The sequence below is a fragment of the Poecilia reticulata genome, chromosome 10, assembly GCF_904066995.2.
Source record: "Poecilia reticulata chromosome 10, P_reticulata-male-v2, whole genome shotgun sequence".
NCBI classification, from domain to species: Eukaryota; Metazoa; Chordata; class Actinopteri; order Cyprinodontiformes; family Poeciliidae; genus Poecilia; species Poecilia reticulata.
Window position 1 is genome coordinate 7,830,467 of NC_088839.1, and position 21,712 is coordinate 7,852,178.

Here is a 21,712-nt window from a genome sequence, read left to right on the forward strand (position 1 = left end):
TCCTCTCTGGTTAAAATCATCACGTCTCTATAGTTTTAGACAGAAAATCATTTCAAAGCGAAGTTGGGGTAAAAGTACCGAGATGTTTGTTTGTGCTACTGAGCAACTTGTTGCCATGGCTTCTGTGCTGAGTGAAGTACTTGGTGATCCGTCTGCATGTCCTAGTTAGCCACACCGCTTTGTGTGTAGTGCTGTCTTTAGCTTACCTGAAGTACAGTCCATAATTTGTTTGTTTGAATAAATTATGGAAATCCCTTTTGCTTTTATGTTCTTATGTATTCGTAGCTTATGTTGCAGAGCGTGTTGTGGAGTATTTTGACAGTCGCCTTTGTTCAAAAGAGACGCAAGACGCTCTTCCAAAGATTATTCTTACAAGATTTTCACTCTGTCAGAGTATTTAGCTATATGTGCGAGAACAAGCTCATAATGTACTGTTACGACAAAATAAAAATTTGGCTAAATTACTGGGAAGACTGAAGATGATAAGGAGTTTCTGGGAGGTTGTTTTCCTCTCTGGTTTGGACTGTCCAAGGTCGCAGTCTGCAGGTGCAAATTCCAGAGTGGTGAAATAAGCTGAGAATCTCTCTCTGCCCTCTTTGTAGAGGGATGGTGGATATTAAAAGCCATGTACTTTCATCTTTTCTTCACTTCCCTGACCCAGCCAGGGGAGGCATTGCTCATTTCTTTTGCTTAATTTCTTAATAAAATAATAAAAATGCATTTTGATTTGTTCTTGATTGACTCAGTGTTTCGCCTTAGGTAAGATTTATTTATTTCCTTAAACTCAAAAGATGTTTTTTCACTCATTACCACAGTGAAACCACATTACGTCTGGAAAAACATCACCATTACAGAATGAACTTAGAACATTTCAGATGTGTTTGTATCTTTCGCTTTATGATTTGGTTGGAAGGGGAAAAAAACAGCGGTGACTTTCCGTTTCAGTGCCTCAGCGGTGTCCTGTGACTCATCAGTGTGGCACTGTTATTGCGCTACACCTCCCTCCCCTTCTCTCTCACTCTACTTCCCCTTCTCAGAGGAGGGAGATGTGCAGCCAGCTCTCCATCTAATGGGTAATTTGAGTTTTCTAAATCTGATGGGATTCTACCCTGTTCAGAACTGAGTAAACTCTGTTTAAGCTGGCATCGAGAAAGACTAGCCTGGTTTCTAACGACCTCCATCCAGATGTCCCACCCTTCTTCACCCTGTGAATTAGCCAGATTGAGCAGCTGCAACCAACTAGTTTCACAGAGCACACCTGTTAACGGTCGCTCTTTCTCTTTTTTACAACGTGCACTTGTTACTGAACCAGGTTGGTTTTAGTGACTCGGGCGAGTCCCAAGGGTGTTGTTTTAGTTTTGGCTAAAAGCAACCTATAAAACATCTTCCACTTTTTCCTCCCAGAATCAAACTTCATAGCTATTTTATGACCATCAAAGAACTTTAAGGCGACTCATTAATTGAATGTCCACAACATCTTTTAGATTTTCTTAATGCTAATTATTTTATTAGTAAGGCAATTTTGCAAGGGTCAGTACAGCTTAATTCAGTAGCAGAAATAATCAAATAAGTAAAATCAATAATCTAGCCTATCTTTCCCTGATGCTGACACTGTGAACTAAAAAAGGGAAACTTTAAGAGAGACGGACAGAGTTTGGCATTTTGAACCCCAGAACTGGCCTGATGATGAAGAAGGTGTTGCAGTAGCAGGAGGCTCCCAGTACAGGAAGAGTACTGACTTAGAGCGGCAGGTCTCGGGCCTCAGGGTGACTTCCTCATGTGCGTAGCGGTCCTCAACTTCTTGTCTTGCAGCTCTGTAGCTCCCTTCTCCTCGTCTCACGATCTTCCTGGTCCCACGGAAGGAACACACCAGTTCTTCCTCTTTGCCTTTGTTCTTTGTCTTTGGGGGTCTAAATCCAGCTGATGAGAGAAGTGCGATTTGAAGCCACATGTTGCGGGGCTAACGGGTTGGTCCCCATGTGCAGAACAGTCTTCGGCTCTGTGGCCCCGGCTCTTCTTCAGCTGCAGAGTTCTTTGTCCATCTTGATCTTGGCTCGAAGCTGCCTGAAGGATCCAACCAAAGATTCCTCTTTTGCACCCACCTTATAAAGGGTTTATCCACCTTTTTGGTGTGTTTGCATTGGCTAGCTTTGTTGCTGTGCCTGTCTCATTGGCTGACTGCTTGGACAGATGATCTCATATCCATCACCTTGGAGACCTCATGACCTGATGTCTGTTCTAATGTCCCCGAGTTGCTCAACAGTTCCTCCTACCTCTGTTGCTTGCCCAACATTTTCTTAGGAAAGTTTAAGTTTAGCAATAAGGCCTTGGTCACCTCCGCTCTCCTATCAGTTTCTCCTTTCCCCTGACTTTTCACCTAACATCTACCTTCAACACAACATCAGTGACCTTTAATTACAGTTACAATATTTTACACCTTTTCAAGTTCAATGTCAAAATCACATTTATAACCTTTTAGTTTCTCTGATTTAACATTCATTTATAATGTTATAATAACCATAACTTATTAGTTACTCTTATTATAATCACAATGTGAGTTATTTCAGACATTTCTGAAAAGAAACCAAGAATACCCATTATTCTAATTATCTGATACCATGTTACAGTCACTTGTTTCACCTTTAAGTACTTCCACAAGTGTAAAAGTAAGTGTAAATATTCTTATAATCAAACCAACATCAACCACTAGTTAAACCAATATTGATTATTGGCCCAATTATAAGTCATTAATTTTGAGTATTTTACTCTGGGTTTTATCCAATTACTCAAAATGTTTAGATTTTATTCTTTAAAAACCTTTAATGCTTTAAAATAAGGAATGGTCTGAACTATTTTTAGACTGATGCAAGATAGAAACTTCGCCTTTCTTCAGGAAACCAGCTCTTCCTGTTTCATGACTCTCTTTCTGCCTGACTTTGATTTTTTATGATTAAATAGAAAAAAGTAGAATTAAAGCAAAGTTTGCAGGACACAATAACAACACACACAACCAGATTCATTTTATTACCGTCTGGGTCTTGATGTCACCTGTGTAATTAATTTTAAGGTAAATTTATACACTAAAATCTCCAGCATGGGGAAGTGGGATGAGCTCGACTTTTCTCGACACACATAGTCCTTCCTGTAAACATCACACTTTATAGTCAGCACACAGTGAACCAGAGCTTTATCTAGTCATAAAACACAGACTGAGCTCTGGAAAAGTATTCATCCCCCCCAGCAAACATTTTTTTAAATTATTATTTTCTCCTTACAAGAAACCTCAGTGTATTTTATGGGGATTTTCTGCTATGAATCAACACAAAGTGTGGTGTTAATGGGAAGCAGAAGGAAAATGCTACAGAATATGCAGTTTGAACTGAGTTTTTATTTTTATTGAGAGTTAAGGCAAATGCATTCCACACATTTTAGTTTTTGTTCCTAAAAATGTTTAAAAATCACGTCTTCCCCCCCCCCCCCTTTCACTTTGCTTTTCTTTGTGTTGGTATTTCCCCTAAAATCCCTATTAAACATGTTCAAGGTTGAGGTTGTAAAAGCTGAAGATAAAACCCAGCAACTGGGTCATGAGCCACATCGCTTTAGCAGGAGCCTCCTTTAAGAGAAACCATGGAGACGTTCAATGAACTCAGAGAAAGAAAAAAACTGTTCACTGCCATAAAAAAAATGGCATGTGTTCGATCAAATACAAACAGGATTGATTAACTGAATTACTGCTGCATTCTGTCTTGCACTTTCTCAGGATTAGAAAATGATGTTTACAAAAATTCCCCCAAAAGGGAAGAAAAAAACGAATCTTTTGAACAAACGTCCGACTGTCTAAAGTTCAAAGTGTTTTAAGGATATAGTTTCTGTGCAGCTGTGCGTCTTTGGGTGAGGATGTTTAACCCACCGGGTGTCTCGGACTCCTGATTAATCCGGATCAATCTCTGGTTTACGTCCCTGGTCAGTCTGGGTCAGAACAATCCCAGCTCAGCATTCAGACAGCAGATCAGCCGACTCCTGCTGGTTGAGCTGAGTTCGGTGTAAAAGTGGCAGAGCGTTGTTTATCCAAACCCTGACCTGACCCTCGGCTAGAAGCAGGAATAGGGGTGGGCATTTATCAACTTCTGTCACAGCATTCACACGCCCACAAATACACATGTTGCTCTTGAAAAACATTCCCACATAAAGTACGCTTCTTCAAGACAAGTCACATAAAGAAGTGATTTATATCGTTAAACCACCAATCGTGACTGTATTTAATCATATTTTCAAATTTACTGATAATTATTGACACTTTCATTGATCAAACAGTTAGCGTATTTCGCAAAACTGCAATGGATCTCGTCTCCCTGGGTCTGTTAATGCCAGGTGTAAAAGTGAAACCGCAAAGACAACAATCACAGTTCAACTTTACAATCAACCAGAATTTATTCAAACAGTCGAATGCATAAAATGACACCAATATCTCAACATAACCATCAGATACCAAAACCACAAAGAAAACATAAATCACCTTTAGAAAAAGAGAAAATACGAAGACGCATCTCCGTACAGAAAAAACAGTCTGACCCCAGCGATCTGACCATGTACGCTCAGTGGGACTGAATGTGTCAGCTGTCTGCACTTCCATCCCTCCAAACTGGTTTTCTGAATCCGCACAGAAAATGGAGAGGTCAGCCATTGACCCGCGAGTTACTACACTAAACAGCAGGTTTTGGTTATGAAAAATTAGCACACATCCCATATAATATCTTCAAACTTGTATAAAGTAGACATGAGCAGTTTCAATATTAAAACATCTATTATGCTCCATATTTTCTAATTAGTTTTCTGCTTCTTTGGTTATAATGAACTAGAACATTTATCAGATGAGTATATGTGACTTACACCTTTAAGGATGTAATCCAATATAAAAACTCTACTAATTAGACTAATTTTAATTAAAATTGTTTAAAATATTCTACTGATTAAGCTATACGTTGATTAAACCATGAGTCTAAAGCTAACCTAACTGAGGCCTACTAAAAACAAGCATAATCAACCTAATATTTCAACATTAGCTAAAGTTAAACCATTAGAAACTAGCGTAGTTACCTAAAGAAGTAGTAAATAGTTCTCATTGTTACTTTTATCGTTACAACAGCAACACAGAATATTGTGACAAAACTTTACGTTCATATTGCCCACCCCTACATGTGAATATTTAATTGGAAAAAAGCCATTGCCATGTGCATTCATGTCTCATTTTCAGTTTTTTCAGAATCCCAAAGGGTTTGGATACACACGCCTCTACTGTGTTTTCTAAATATTAACTCTGCGTATGTGTGTGTCCGCAGCCATCCGAGGCTTCTCTCCGCAGCACCGGATCAGCAGCTTTGAGGAGGCCAAAGGCCTGGACCGCATCAACGAGAGGATGCCGCCTCGACGCGACGCCGTCAATAGCGTGGGGCTGTCGATGGGCCGCATGAACATGGGCGAGCCCAACGGCACCGACAACAACAGCAATATCCAGTGATCAACCGAAAAACAGAAAAACAACCCCGCTCCCACCTGCCTGCAGTCTCTAAAGTGATACCATATTTACCCAGTCGTGTACATAGGCATATAAACAGTAGAAACACACACACACACTCATTACACTACACACACACATACGCACACACCCCCACACACACACACGAGATTAAATACCCCCTCCCCTCGTTGCCCTCAGCTGTTATTTAGCCGGACTACCGCAGAGAGGCTAAGGGTCTTTTCTGAGCCCGGTTCTTCAGAACTAACCCTGACCCCTGACCCCTGTACCTGCACAACAACAACAACAACAACAACAACAGGAGACGACCTCCGAGAGCAGACCAGGACTCTGAGGAGAGCTGCTGCCGTTTGCCGTGTGTTTGTGGGGAACCGCCGGGGGTGGTGGTGTGTGACGGTGTTGTGCCTGCGTCAGTCGGTGTGTGTGTGTGACGTTTGGGGGGAGGGTGGGTGTGGATCCAGCTGATGGTGGGAGGGTGTGGGGGGACAGGAAGCGACCAGGGCTGGAAAATTATTTCAAATGTTCGATTTTCTTTTGGGAGTTTTTCTGCGCACACACACACACGCTTCAACTCCGTAGGAGTTCGTCTGAGAGAGTCGACGCCCGGCAAGGTGACCTCAGCCGCAGTCTAATCTGAGCCCTCGCTTTTCTTCTTCTTCTGTTTGCTTTTGTAGCTCTGCACCATATCCACTCTCCACTTACAGAGCCAGGTGGAGGATTCCCCACCCAAAGCGCTTCGTCCAGACCTCTGGTCCCCTTCCATGTTGACTCTCGAGGAAGGCTTGAAAACCAGCCCTCGCCCCGTGCCCTCCTTATCTGTTGCATGTAAATACATAGAGGTTTTATCACAGGGTGCAAGACGCAGTATAGTAGAAGAAGAATGCTTTATATATATGTGTGTGTGTGTGTGTGCGTGTGCGTGTGTGTGTGTGTGTGTGTGTGTGTGTGTGTGAGAGAGAGGGAGGGATTAAAATGTGAAGCTCTTCATCCTCTTCTGGGTCCTCCTTTCTTCGTGTCTGGCCGCCGGTCGCCGGCCTTCGAAGAGGGAAACTATCGTTCGGAGGAAACGGACTCTTCTGGCGAAGGAAGGCGGCCAAAGCAGCAAGAAGAAGCCAAGAGGATTAAGGTCTTTGTAAAGCATTTATATTAACGCATCAGTGCATGCAAAAGTTAAGTTCTTTGATAATAATGTGAAGATTATATTTGTGCTACGTGTTTTTCGCTATGGTAGGACTTTTTTTTTTTTTTCTTCTGTTTTTTTCTGGCTAATATAAGCAAACAGAGGTATAACAAATCATTTATTTTGTACATATTGTTAATTCAATTTATTTTTTCTATCATTTTTTGTGGGTTTTTTTTTTCTTCTTTTTCACAACTTGTGTTGTTCGGTTGGTTTGGACGCTTGTACAGAACGACGGTACGATTCTTATTCAGAGTGTCGAGTCCACGTTTAGCTCCCCGTTTCTTCGCCATTGTACAGGAGTCGTTTTTAACAATTAAACATGAATAACGAATATTAAACTAGCATCGACGAATGACCGTTCTATATACCGAGGCACAGGCATTCAGGCAGCCGAAAGCATGATTGCATGGTTAAAATTTGCGCTGTTCGAAAAGCAGAAACGCAGCAGCGGACACGTTTTAACGGACGAGCTGGTGTGTCACGATTTAACGGACAAAAACATGTACTCTCTTTCATCATCGATGATTCCTCTTGTTATTTGATGATATTTATGATTCTATGATTATTATGGTTCTATTTATTATGGACATTATTCTTAATATATAAGCTCTCTATCTCTCTCTCTCTGCTGGTTACTCTTCATGTTGCGTTGCTCCTTGGTTGATCTTGTGCTTCTTTGGGTGAGGTGAACCCCCTGGGAGACCCTGTGCCATAGAAATTGTGCCACGGTTCTGAATCATTTTCTATCTTTTCAAATTTGATTTTTTTCTTGTTTTTCTGTTTATTTTTGTTTCTGATCATTTCTTTTATCTTTCTTTGGGTTTTTTTCTCTTTTAAGTTTGAGTTTATTTCTTAATTTCTTTGATGTTTCTTTTTATTTCTTAGATATTTCTTTTATTTATCTTGTTTATTTCTTCATTTCTTTTTGTTACTTTTGTGTTAATCTTGTTTGTTTCTTTGTAACATTTGTGTTTTTTTGTTTTCTTATTGTTTCTTTTTTTTTTTTGCTGACTCCCCAGTCACTAACACTGTAAGCATGGCCCATGGGACGATCCACTTTTTTACTCTTGAATAAAATATGCATGAACCTTTGATACTGATTATGAGTCTTTATTTAATTTTCATTGAGCGCACACACACACGTTCTTGTATCGCTCCACGGACTACCTATGTAATGATCATCCTCATTACATAGATAATGACTATTTATGCCTAACCTGAAAATTCTAACAATTGAGTATGTTCCTAACCATAATCAAAACTAATCAATAAAAAATAATCCACACCATACTTCTAGAATTGGACTAAAAAGTGAAAACAGGAAAATGTCCTCATTCTTCCACAAGTGATCTTTGATAGCTGGTGGAAAATGTCCTCTATATGAAGCGTTTACAAACACACACACAAACGGGCCACTACAAAGGGTCATTCAGCATCTGGATTACCGACGGCACCGGTTATACGACTGAACCACACATGCTCCGAAGAATTAAGATTATTTACGGTAAGCAGTCAAACACAGACTAACAGACTGTGTCAGTCAAACTGATAGACAGAGATTCACTTGGAAAAACTCAACATACAGTTAGTTTGACTAGTTTAGTCAGGAGAGTAAAATCACAAAATAAACTTAGTACAATTTCATTAAAAAAAAGTTGTTTGTTATTGGTGAGATATTATAGTAACCATAACGGTTAGGCTATTAATACAGATCAGTCAGAAAATTAAAGATGTACTTTGATTTAATTTAGATGAAAAAAAAACAACATTTCAGACAGTAAGTTAAAAAGCGACGCGATTCTGCTTCCTTTTTATTTGACTGCACAAGTTAGCTGAAACGATTTCCTGGCCCACAAATAACTAAATTATATCACAGCTCAAACTTACAGCTTATTTTGTTGACATTAAGTAATAAACAAACTTGGACTAATATAAAACACAACAGCACTAAAAAACTGAGGTAGCAAGAAAACTTCAGTTGTTTTTACATTTAATATAAAGCACAAATCTTAGCAGCAGCAGACAGACAGGTGGGATGATTAAATTGTGTCGGGACCTGCAGCAGTTCCTATTAATTTAATCTTTGGTGTAGTTTTATTGTTCTTCGTTTCGGATGCCGCGTCTTAGAACGGCCGTTTCATTCGACAACGTTTTTGTTTCTCTCGTAACGCGTTCGTATGTTTTGCTATTGCCATTGACACGATGAATGTCCTTTACGATGGGTGCAAAGTGTACAGTTACCTAATCTGTGGTCCTACTTTCTGTTACATGAAAATGAAAGCAATAAAACGTGACAAATAAAAGAATAAAATGTTGCATTGTATCAAACGTTTTCCAGTTTTAAAAAGTACAAAAAGTAGTATTTTGCATTATTCCCACGAGCCAGTGGGCCAAATTTGTACCAGTCTTTGAACTGAATCTGCATTTCCATTGACAATATAATTGCGTAATTTGACATTTTGAAAATAAAATAAAAAAGTTTTTCGATAAAAAAAGTTTTGGCACTGGGACGAGGCGAGTTTTTTTTTACTGAAAGTGGTTTATTCCAGGAAACTTTTTTTGCAGTGCACAAGTCACATGATCAACGTGCAGATGCTACCTTTGGAGCAAACCACGAAGAAGAAAACATGAAGTGAAGAATGATGGCGGTGCATGATCCTCCTTTTAATGACTTGTCACGTGGACAAACATATTGATGTGATTTTAATTGTGTTTCTTATTCAATGGAAACATAAAGTTGTGTTTTTTCGCCACTGACTGAATATCAACAAAATTTTGTGCTACTCTGTAATGGAAACACAACATGTGATCAGGGGCCATGTAAAATCAATACGAAGGCCTACCAATGGCCCTCAAACCACACTTTTGACACCCCTGTGTTAAAGAAGGATCAAATTAAATTGATAGCTGATTTTCAGCAAACGGTGACGTTTGGATCAGACTGGAACAGACTAAGACTTCCAGCAGGGTGTGTTTGATTAGTCAGAGCGATCGGCAGCTGAGGAAAAAGCCCTGGAGGACTTGGTAAGAGACCAAAAAGCAGGTGAGCTTACACAACAGTCTTTTTTAAAATGGTTGTGCAAGGAGGTCCACGCCCACGGATACAAAACCCACACCCTGTCCAAGAAAGACACGGGCATCAAAGTGAAACTCAATGGAAAGGAGGAAACAAACCTTCCACGGCACAGATGGACTTGTTCGTTCGCCGCATGCCTCCCATCGGAGAAAACAGCGTCCAGAGGTTTTCTTCCCACTCGTTTTACCGAACCTTTGCTGGAAGCCAGGCCAAACTCACACGGTTTCTGTCCGGAAAGCATCAACGTGAACAGGCAGGCTCGAGACTATTTATTAAAATTACTCAAGTAGAAGTAAAAAAAAAAAGAAAAAAAATACTCCTAAAAGTACAGCTTCTTTAACTCTGCAAAGACGTGGCGCCAAGACTATTTAGGTAAAAAAAAAAAAAAGTTGCGACACAAAGCATCATTATGCACATTTACCACTTATAACCCAATAAAACTTGTTAAAATGTTTCCTTGAAGTGCAGGCTCAAGCAGAGTGAATCAAGGTTATCATAGCTAACTAAAACTAGCGACATAATAAAAACTGAAATTAAGAAAACATGTTCGTTATTTGAAATAAAAACGGTAATTAAACTATAACTAGCTGGAACTATCATGCGTTTATAAAACTAACTAAACATACTAAAATTACAGATATAATGACCTCAGTTTACATGATTATGAATGTATTTATCCGTCTTCTGAACTGATGAGAAGTTGATCCCCCCACACAAGCAGTTTGCGTCAGCTGTTGACAAACTACGGCACTCCTCCACACATGCGGCACTTAAGCTACTCCGCAAAATGGCGACTGTAAAATTGGTAGAAAACACCAGTCAGTTTTTTGTTCAACAATAATTTCATAATTTTTTTTGAACATGGTATTTTTTGTTGAGTATTTATTACACAATCGACGTAAACATAATCACAATACTTTAAACTTTTTGAATTCTGCACCAAAAATTTAAAGTTTGAAAAAAACTAAAACTACTGTAACTGGTAAAAACTGAAATTAAAACGAAACACTGTTAAACTAATAATAACTAATAGCTAACTGTAGGAGCTATTTTCCCATTTTTTGGTTAAATCTTAGAATATATCATTAGAATTTTTGTTTAATTTGTTGTTTAGAATAAGTTGTTTGATTAGATCAACTTAATTAGTTGATTAATTTCAGGTTGGGATGTGGGTACATCACGGTATAAATAGGTGGGTCTCTTAGGTAGCTTATTATGCACGTGGGTGGTCATAAGGTTTTTTACCAGCCTTTAGAATCGGTCACATCAGTCTCACTAGTCATCAGTCAGAGAACAGGTACAGGAATCAGAGCAGAAGCAGAAGCCTGTATCTTTTTGCCTGAACAGTAAAATAAAACCAAAGAACTATATTTTTACTTTTTGATCCTTTTGTGCTGCGTAAACCAGAATCCACGGTGCATCAGGTGACTATTTGAGTTGGATTCATTTTTGTTTTGCTGACCTTTGAGTTTTGAGTTTTTTGATTTTTGAATTTAAGTTTTGGGACAAATAGTCACTACAGTAACAAACACGCTTTAAAAACTAATTTTAAAACTAACTGAATGAAATAATGCTAAACTACAATGAAAAACACAAAACAACTGTATAACACTAGTGTGAATATATGTTGGGTAATCTTTAAGTCACCATAAGATTTAGTGTTTTATCTCCGTCCCTCACCATGATTCAGGCTGATTACGATCAGCTTTCCAACAAGGTCTGCCCTAACCTCTGTAAACCAACCTTGGCCAAACCACATATTACACAGGAAACAGATGAAGATGTTTAGAAGAAACTGAAACTGAAAGTGGTTATAGGAGGCGGACTCAGACAGGAACAAGAGGTTCTTTGTAGAACAGAGTCACTCCGGTCTTTTAGTCAGGTGAAACAGAGAGACCAAGGTGAGTCCCTGCATTCATTTATTTATCTTTCTCTGGTTTAACAATACATATTTTAGTGCTGACTTTATAGTTCTTCCTCTGCTGCATTTCATAGACACAGAGATTCTGACCACGCTTCAGGTCACTGGTCTTGAGATAGCTCTGCTTTTATAATCCACTGCTTTAAGCTCTGGCCATCATATTGTGTTCACAGAACAAAAAACAGGTTAACTCTTTGCGTATTTTATTTTCACAGAGTGCCATTCAGTCACAATTTGTTCCCATTTCTTTAGCTGACTCTGAAAAACACCAAAGAACATTTTCCAGCAGCCAAGGTTGATTCTCAAAGAGCTACAGGCTGAAAACTTGGATTTGATATTTAAATCAGCAGCACATATGGCAAATGTCTGCTTTGCAAACATAATAAGCTTTCAATTTCACTGCACGTTTTGCCACATTTCTTTTGCAAACTCCACTGCAGCTGGAGATCTATTAGGAGCTGAAGGAGAAACCACCATGTATCCACACCATCTATATGGATTTTGTTCTAAACAGGCAGCCTCTTAAGACAAGACGCAAACTGTGGTGTCTGACCAGATTTCAGATTATGAAAACACAAAATTCAAAACAATTTCCTTTATCACACTGAGTACACTGCAAAAAAGAAGAAAATCTTAAACAAGTATTTTTGTCTAGTTTTTTTTAGAAATAAGACAAAACTAACTTACAAGTGGCTTTTTAGCAAGATGTATAACCTTGTTTTAAAGGGGCAGTAAGATGTAAAATTTACTTTTTGGAACTTTGCATCATGTTATAATCATGTTATAATAATGCAAAGCTCATTATAACATGAATGTTATAATGAGCACTCTGGAGTGTTGCCTTTTTCATTTAATCTCCCATGACAACCATTTAGCTGTGCAAAACACAGGTGGTCAGGTTTGCACAGGTGTTTTGCATCTGTGCAAACCACCCAGACACTCTCCGCCTACAAGGACAAAGCTCCTCCTTGGACCTGCAGTTATCCAGCTTCTGTGTTTTTATAACAACTGAAGTTAAAGTTATTTGATGGTTCTATAAAATGGCACTATGTGCCTGGAAAACACAATATTGCCCTATAAGTCTGTATTTTTCATCAATACGCATAAAAGTACTAGTTCCACTGGCAGGAATAAAAATCTGCCATTGGAACTAGTCCCTTATCTATATATCAAGAGAAGTTAATTAAGTTAGTTAGATTTTTGCACTAAAAACTAGACAAAAATACTTGTCAAGTTTTGTGTTTTTTTTAGCGTACCTCACTGAGCTCACAGACCCTCTTTTTTTATTATCCTCGGACAGATGCATTGCCTTCGAGATGAGGACGCTCTTATCCCGTCACCTCGTGGAAGTTTACCAAAAGTTTGCGCTGCATTGGTGGCTACCATAGCAACCATGGGAATCCTGCTTCTGTCTCCTGGTAGGCTAATTAACCTGGTAGCTTTAGCAACACTCATAGTGACTCTTGGCCCCCTGCTGCATGGACTCTATCTGCTGTTTGAGGAGCTGTTGCACCATTCAAACACAAGGTTAGCATGTCTCGATGTCTGCACTAACTTTCAGCTCGGTTTGGTGTTTTGTCAAAGTCTTCCTCTCATGGCTGTCAGTTATTAGACACTTTAGATATTTCAATATTCCTTTTGTACTTTGAGGTCAGATCATAGAGAAAACCTAACAAGCCTAATTGCATCGCTATTAAGCATTGAGTCCAGTAAACACAATGCCTGATAGAAGTCTCAGTCTCCAGTCTTTTGTATCCTTTAACAAGTTTTTTCCCCATTATTATTTTTCCCCATGTTGCCATCAACTCTGACCAGCTTCCCCGTCTCTACTGAAAACAATATGTATGATCCACTACCATTCTAGGATGCTGTTTTCAGAGTGATCTTAGTTTCCTGTAATGTAACATTTTACATGTAGAAAAGTTAATATTGACCCCATCTGTCCCCGACCTGTTGGAGGATTTAAATTGTGCTACCATAGTGCATGTCTCTGTTTGGAGCCATGACTTTGTTCTTCATGCTTTCCTTCTTGACGTTTGTCAGGTATCGAGGTCGGTCGCTGCTCAGCCACATCCTGCCAGCCTGTGGATTGGGGCCTAAGACTTTGCTGGCGGCAGCAATGGCCGCCCTCCTGCTGTACCTGACCAGACGCTGTCTGATTCACAAAGGCCAAAGCTGGGAGCTCGTTGTTCTGGTTCCTGTGCTTTATGCGCTCTTCAAATGCCTGGGAGTCCTGGTGAGATACAGACTCCACACACACAAACACACACTGTAGGAGTTCTTTTGCTTCTTCTTTGTTGTCAATCAAAAAGACTAAAATATGCGAATGTCTGGACACATTGCCTAAACCCAAAGTTGAGAGCCAACCATTGGTCGCTCCAGGTAATGAGTTTGCCTTGACTCTACGACACTTTACTAAGAACGGGTTCTGCTTATTTGTTCCTTAGACTCAATGTGAGGTCAGGTCTGTCTGTTCTTTGCCTTGCTAGCTGATTGTCTGTAAAAACAACTTTCTTGCTACTCAGAGAAGTAGGTCCTCAAAAGGCCTTTTTAGTGTACTCAGAATATTTTGGAAGTTCTCAAGTGTCTCCTGAGCTGAGGCTTGTGTGTGTGGCTGTGCAGGGTCCGTCGGAGGTGGAGGTATCGGACATCTGCGAGGACAGGAAGATGAACGTGGCACATGGCCTGGCCTGGTCCTTCTACCTCGGTTACCTCCAGCTGGTGCTCCCAAGTCAGTAGTGGAGCACAAACACACGCTACATCGTTTCATGTTACAACCACAAACTTCAGAGTCTTCTATTTGGATTTAACTTCATAGAAGTGAATATTTATGAAGCAGAAATAGAAGGGTTCAGGATTTTCCAAATACTATTAAAAAATAACAATTTGGGAAGTGTAGTATGCATTTGTTTTTAACCTGTTGAGTCTGTCATGTCCTCATTCTCTGTCGCCTTGTTGGAGTCGACATTCAGATAAACTCCTCTCCAAAATGACCACACTAGCTGTGTTCTCTTAATTAATGCCAATTGAATCAGGGTGAAACTGAGAAGTGAACATATAAACCTTCAATAATAATACACAGTAGGAAAAAAATACAGCACTTAAATGCACAGTAAATTTGCTCTGGAGAAAATATTGTAGCTCAAACTTAGAAAAGTTTCTTTAAAATAAATCCTGCTTCTTTATTAGCTGAATTATTTTTAATTAACAGAAATATTAATTGCAAATTTTGGTTATATACCACCAATGCTTTCAAATATCACCTCAAATTTGAAGAAGTTGGGGTGTTGCTGAGAGAAAACCATGCTTTCTGTCTATTAATAGCAGACTCTTAAATGCAGTACCTACTTCTGCCACTAGATGTCAGCAAAGTGAACATAATCACAACATATTACCGGGATATGTCAAGAAACTGTTGTAGAAATATCTTTCACTGCAGTTGAAGCTGTAAGTTTATAATGTTTTTATTCACTCCAACAGGTTTTCTAGAACCTGAATAAAACACAGTGATGTTTGTGGCGCTACCATAACAGTTCAGTGGGGTTTAACAAATACTTGTACAAGGCTAGCTCTAAGTGAGTCTGTGGATCCGTGCAGGTTTGGAGAAGTCCATCGATTCATTTCGCGGCTCTCATCGTGACAGCTTCTGGGCTCGTGGCTCCCAGAAGCTCCTCATCCTCATTCCTCTCGACGCCAACATATCGCACAAGCTGGAGGACGAAGACAGCCACGTCCAGTTCTACGACAGCCTCCCGAACAGCGAGCTGGACAGGGCCGGGGTCCGGGGCCGCGTCTACAAGCACAGCGTCTACAGAGTGAAGGACGAGCTCGGGAAGGTAGGTGAACGTAAAGAAACAAGCCTCTCAGGTGTTTTGAGTTGTTTGTGCTGTGATTAACATGTATGGGCTTTAGCCACCTTTTCCAATACATTCATTAATATTTGACAACTACTCAAATTTGAGAATTTGTCTGAACGGAAAAGCAACGCTTTCTTCGAAGCAAATGAAGACATTAGTATTTAAACGTCAACATCAAATTCTTAACAGATTTATCAGTCATAATTATGTGGCTGGTTTCCAATGTTTCCGGAGTTTTAGTGTGAAGTTCGACCAGCTGATCATTTCGTTTTTATTTTAAAAACTAGGATATAAGAAGGTATAACAAAATTAAAAATGTTTGTTTTTAGCCTCTGTGCTTTTATAATTGACTATTAGTAGAGGTTAAATTACACCATAAGTATGAGAGGATATAGTCACTTCAGGCTTTTACTAATATAATATAAAATAAGTAAATATTCTATTTATTTATCTTTTGTTATTTTTCCTTAAAGGTTTCACAGAATATGACAAGGACTTCATCGTCAACGATTACGTGGAATAAAAACAAACGTACATGTTTTTTTGTCCTATTGTATGAAGTGAAGTCAGACAAAGCTTCTCCTGTCTTAGTCCAGTTACAATCAAAGTTATTTCAATTTGCAAAATGCCGCAATGACAAAATATGCTTTCAAAATAAAAAAAATAGTGGCATTAAACGCTTTTCTTGCAGCTTGTTTTTCCCCCTGCATTACCGCCACCTTGTGGTCAAACATTAAAATTCACCCACAAGGAACTTGAGGCACCGTAACAGTGTCATCGACCTGAACGAATAATTGCACTCATTACACCGCAAAAATAATCTATGAAACATGTTTCCATTTTAGTACCCGTCTTTATTTGTATTTTTGAACTTGAGGACTTGGAGTAACATTTCAGAAAAATAATGTACCTCATTAATATTGTGCTGTGATGTAATTAAAGCCCTGCTTTTTGTCCGTGTCACCAGGCCCATGACTGCGCTGTGGAGTACGCGACACCCCTGCTGACTCTGTACCGCATGTCCCAGGAGAGAAACGCAGGTTTTGGGGAGCCTGAGCGCAGGCAGCAGGTCCTTCTCTTCTACCGGACCCTGAGGGACATCCTGGACCAGTCTCTGGAGTGCCGCAACCGCTACAGACTCGTCCTGATCAAAGGTACCAAACTGGCTCTTCAAGTTGTTCTCAGTCGCTTTGGTGCATTTCTCACAACAGAACTGAAAGTCTAAAAACTACTTGCTCAATCGTCAAGCCATTGATCATCAAAAAAGCAGTTTCACATTCCTGTGCAAGTGGTTATGTACAATTATCTGCTTTTTTCTACATTTTCAATTGGCTTTAGTCAAGTTGATCAAGATTAGCATTAAACGGTTCTCTGTTGAATTGTCTCAACATCCACAACATTTAAGCAAAAGTTCGTCGAATAAGTTCTAACATGCAGAATACATAAAACAAGTTGTCATAATGTGTCAGTCATATATATGTGAAGCATTAGATCAACCAATTTTCTGAAATAGGTTGAAAGTGCATCTTGTTAACCATCCACTAGCAAGTATAAAGTGTATACAGCCAGAGTACAACACAGTGCTACATTTCTGACAATGGAAGGACAAGGACCAACAGCCAGAGAAGAAGAGGAGGAGGAGGAGGAGTGAGGCTGTGATGGAGGAGTTACAGAGGAAGAGTCAGAAGATGCCAAGGACATCTGCCAGCTTCTGTCACTCAAAGATCAGGATATGGTTTGTGCTTATGGAGTTCCTCTTGCCCGACTCTTCATTCCTTAACCCAACTGAGGACTTTTTCCCAACATGAAGATGGAAAGCATAATGTCATGTAACTCCTACAGCACCACATGTACAGTTTTCCTTAAGGAGATTGTCTTATGTTCCCATTTTTATTTTTTTTTCCTTCGTTCTCTACAGTGCTGCCTTTTCCTTCCTGGATCACAACGGCATAATCCATCAACAAATTACAGTAAAAGCATAAATGTGAATCTTGTCCACTCTCTTCCCATTGATCACCCATAATTACAATTTACATTTTCTGTCATCAAAACTTTCACCATACATAATTTAAGAGAGAACATCCATCCCCTTTGCGTACACTGTAATATCGACAACATGACTAATTAGTTTGTTGTATCCGAACGCAATGAAACAAGGATTTGCCATTCTGAGGGCACTGACATGTTCAGTGACGGAGATATTTACTTTTGAGAGATGAACTAAGGATTTTGGGAAATGGGGCTTTGCTGTTTGTACAAATTGTTTTGAGAAATGTGTTTACTGTTTTGCAAATGCCAAGGGTGATTTGAGAAATGCACATTAGCAACTGAGAAATCTTCTAATTTCATCGCTGCAACCCTGGAATCATGTTTGGAAATTAGAGAATCGATATTACTTATTTTCTTTGAGATGGAATTAGGAGGGGAAATATTTTCTCAAAGCTTCTTCAAATTCTTCAGAAACCAACAGTGGCAATAGAAATGATATGAAGTTACTGAGTTAAATAGAATAGTTTGAAACCCTAAATCAAAGATTGAAATCCCTCTTCCCCCTGTAGATGAGCACGAGGATGACCCTCACTTCCTGTCCAAAGCCATCCTGAGGCATCTGGAGCAGCAGAACAAAGAGGAGTTCTGTCTGAGCAGAGCGCCGCAGCAGGAGACCAACGGACCCGTGGAGGTGGAGGACTGGCACCACTCTGAACCAATGAGCCGAGAGCCCACGCTGATGATCAGCCTAGACAGGCCTCAGCCTCTGAGGGGGCCCATCGAGGACACCGACAGCTTCAGAGCAACTTAAACTGAAGCCCAGGGACCGGGGCACACACGCACACACCACACTGCCCTTCCCCACAGACTAGTTCCTGGATTTTGGTCAGCACTCATTAGGAGAGCTTAAAGAAGTCTGACTTGTCATCATCAACTTATCTTTGTGCTGCTGTTACATGAATTTCCTGCTTTTCCTGCTTAAGAAATTCATAATCTGGATCTTAAAACAAACGCAGAAATTGAAGCTGTTTGCTGTGTCTTTCTTCCCCCCCCCCTAAAGCAGGCCCACAGCATCATGGAATTCTTACTGCAGAATTCGCTTCACTTGGTTCCATAGAATAAAACTTTAACTTCCTCTGTTCCACAGAGATGAATCACTTATTTAGGTGCATTTTAGTGTCGGCTTCTCATGACTAAAACTATTATTTTCAAATGTATTATTAATCCTGCTGAATATGCTCTGTGCTAGACGTGTGCCATACAGGATATTTTGATATCGATCCAGTACAAAGTAAAACCAGAGCCAGTATCGCCAATACCGATATCCATACTTGATTATTTAAACTTGATACATCACCAAACACAAGACTTTTGGGTGTTTTTTGTGGGGGGGTTTTCTTCTGTAACTTATTTTATTCAAACATAGGTTAGAATTTGGGCAAAGTTTACAAGTGAATAAAATGTGTAACTGATAAACAGGAACAATGGAAACAGAGAACAAATCTTTGCATTTCTTACAAAAAAAAAACCTTTTTTTAAATTCTGCAACCTGTATTCAGAAAACCAATCATGTTGTGAAAACTGGAACATTTTACTTGAAGAAGTGAAAAAAAGATCTTCTGTTGATTGTGTAAGCTCACTCTTTAAAAATGCTTATTTAGTCAGTTTTAATAAATGAATTAAAAGCAGATTTTGGTATACCAAAGTTCACTTTTGAGGAGAAGTTACGAGATAGATGTAATCCTGTTTATATGAAATTAAAGAGAATGTAAAAAGAGTGGTTATTAAAAGACAAATACTTCCTCGTACCCCACAATTTTCAACCGTAAGATTTTAACTTGCCTGTAATATTTTTGCCCTAACTAAAAATAAAAAAATCTCCATCTCCTTCCACCTCCTGTGCTTCTTGAATTGCAGTTGGATCATTTTTAGGCCGACCAGAGTTCGCCCATTTGGCCCACATCAGAGTTTGATTTGCGCGTTCACACCTCGCCAGAACTTTCTAGGCAAACAGACAAGAGTTTGATTGAAGCGAACTAAACTGGGCTGTGTGAATCCACCTTACCTTTGGTGTGAACCGATTCTCAAATTTCATGCAGCGTTTACAAGATTTTTCTCCAAGTACTCTATAGATTTCATAATGTCATGCAGTCTAATTAGGTTCCCACAGCCCTCCTAAACAGGCCACAGTTCCAACACTACAATCTTGTTCATCAGGCCAATCAGGTTGTTTCAAGACAAACCCGACTTCTTCAGAATTGAACATGGTGTCCGTAGAGTCACTGATGTGAACAGACCTAACTACTTTTAAACAGCGTACTAGGATATAAAGCCAATAAAACAAAAGACAAAGTCGATTGGGAATCATGTTAAATTAAATGTATTGGTTCATTATTTGGCGGAGACTGTAATGCCTATGTCGTGATCCGTGCTTCTATGTGTTTATTTTTGAGTTTCTGTGTGATCCTGTTCCCTGTTAGTCCTGTCTCTGCGTCTTTTCCCGTTGATTGTCTCCCAGATGTTTCTCGTTCCCGTGATTGCCCCGTGTGTATTTAGTCTCACCTGTTGTCTGTGTTCTTCGTCGGGTCCTTGTCAATCTATGTCGTCATACTATGTTGCCTGTTTCCCCGTGCTGTTCCCTGTTGTTCCTCGTGTGGCTTATCATTAAATGTATCATTTTTCACTACATCCTGGGTCTACCTGCGTCCACTTCATCACCGCAACCAACCAGTTCATGACAGCCTAAATTACAGTCTCGACCTAAATCAGTTTTCTCATGTTCACACGTAAACCACATACTGAGTTTTTTTTTTTTTTTATAGAATGAGTCGTTTTTAGTAACATTAAAAAGTTTTTGTTTGGATAAAACAAACAAAAAAAAGGGCTAAGGCTGCACAGTGGCTGCACAGATGAGGGCTGCACAGTGGTAGAGCAGTTGGTAGAGCTGTTGCCTTGCAGCAAGAAGGTTCTGGGTTCGATTCCCGGCCCCAGTCTTTCTGCATGGAGTTTGCATGTTCTCCCTGTGCATACGTGGGTTTTCTCCGGGTACTCTGGTTTCCTCCCAAAAACATAACTGTCAGGTTAATTGGCCTCTCCAAATTGCCCCTAGGTGTGAGTGTGTGTGTGCATGGTTGTTTGTCCTGTGTGTCTCTGTGTTGCCCTGCGACAGACTGGTGACCTGTCCAGGGTGACCCCGCCTCTCGCCCGGAACGTTAGCTGGAGATCGGCATCAGCACCCCTCCCGACCCCACTGAGGGACAAGGGTGTAAAGAAAATGGATGGATCGATGGATTTGTTTGGATAAAAGGCCAAAACACAGAAAAATGTATTTGGTTTCCCAGATAGGCCTGAGTTAAAGTCCCAGTACAGACATGCTAACTGCACATGTTTGTGTTACACACACACATCTTTATATATGAGAATGAACATGATAGCATATAACTTGGTCATACTAATGGTCTGACTGTGCTTCAATCAAATAAGAATAATAAAAAAACAAAAACAACAGCAGGCCGTCGTGGCTGCAGGCATGTGAGCTCCAGATGAGGGACATGAGTGGAAGATGACAGCAGGCAGGTCAGACCTGCTCACCAGCAACATGAGCAGCTGACACAGACAGCACTGCTGGTGATGGACGGTCACAACGAGGTCAGTGGGTCAGTGTTTACGCTCCTCAGATTAATAAAGAGACATATCGCAATCATCTGCAAGCTGTGAAAAAAACCCCATCTAAATCTACAAAATCACCAACTTTTATCTCCCTGAAATATATATTTTTAAATTCTTATTTGCCTTCAGCTGAGATTTTAAACAAAAAATCTGTGAGGAAAATACCAAGTTCAGCCAATAAATATGGACGTGAGGAGTGGATCCAGTTGTAGAGAACATTTTGGTTTGTTCACCTGATCAAAATGGTAAACAGATCATCATTTTGAACAGATCAAAATGGTGATCTGCTCAAAATGATCACCATTTTGATAATTTTGAACAGATCACCTCTGTCAACTCACAGAGGGGTACGGCCCTCTGTGAGTCATACCCCTCACAGAGCGTACGACTTTACCTTCTGTCACTCAGAGGGTAAAGTCGTACTCTGAAGGTGTGAGTGAATGCGGCTCTAGTGTAAAGTGCTTTGATTGGCCAGTATGAG

The 21,712-nt window shown here is 39.8% G+C and overlaps 2 protein-coding genes across 5 annotated transcripts in view; both read left to right on the forward strand.

Annotated features, from left to right (window-relative positions):
• The window catches only part of LOC103471056 (protein phosphatase 3 catalytic subunit alpha-like), a 53,918-nt gene extending 46,107 nt beyond the window's left edge, over positions 1 to 7,811 (forward strand). For all 3 annotated transcript variants that reach the window (XM_008419847.3, XM_008419845.3, XM_008419846.3), the window contains one exon: positions 5,340 to 7,811. In XM_008419847.3, coding sequence (XP_008418069.1) covers positions 5,340 to 5,518 — 179 coding nt within the window. In that variant the 3' untranslated portion in view covers positions 5,519 to 7,811. The remainder of the gene's footprint in view (positions 1 to 5,339) is intronic.
• A 1,877-nt stretch (positions 7,812 to 9,688) lies between these two features.
• Positions 9,689 to 19,455, forward strand: sting1 (stimulator of interferon response cGAMP interactor 1). 2 transcript variants are annotated; one of them, XM_008419853.3, is made up of 7 exons: positions 9,689 to 9,960; positions 13,017 to 13,243; positions 13,760 to 13,952; positions 14,339 to 14,447; positions 15,314 to 15,552; positions 16,541 to 16,727; positions 18,132 to 19,455. In XM_008419853.3, the coding sequence occupies exons 1-7, from the start codon at positions 9,874 to 9,876 to the stop codon at positions 18,371 to 18,373; spliced, it is 1,284 nt and encodes a 427-aa protein (XP_008418075.2). In that variant the 5' UTR covers positions 9,689 to 9,873; the 3' UTR covers positions 18,374 to 19,455. The 2 variants fall into 2 exon arrangements, with proteins under 2 accessions (XP_008418075.2, XP_008418076.2); XM_008419854.2 differs by having other exon boundaries at positions 9,692 to 11,696.
• The last annotated feature ends 2,257 nt before the right edge of the window (positions 19,456 to 21,712 follow it).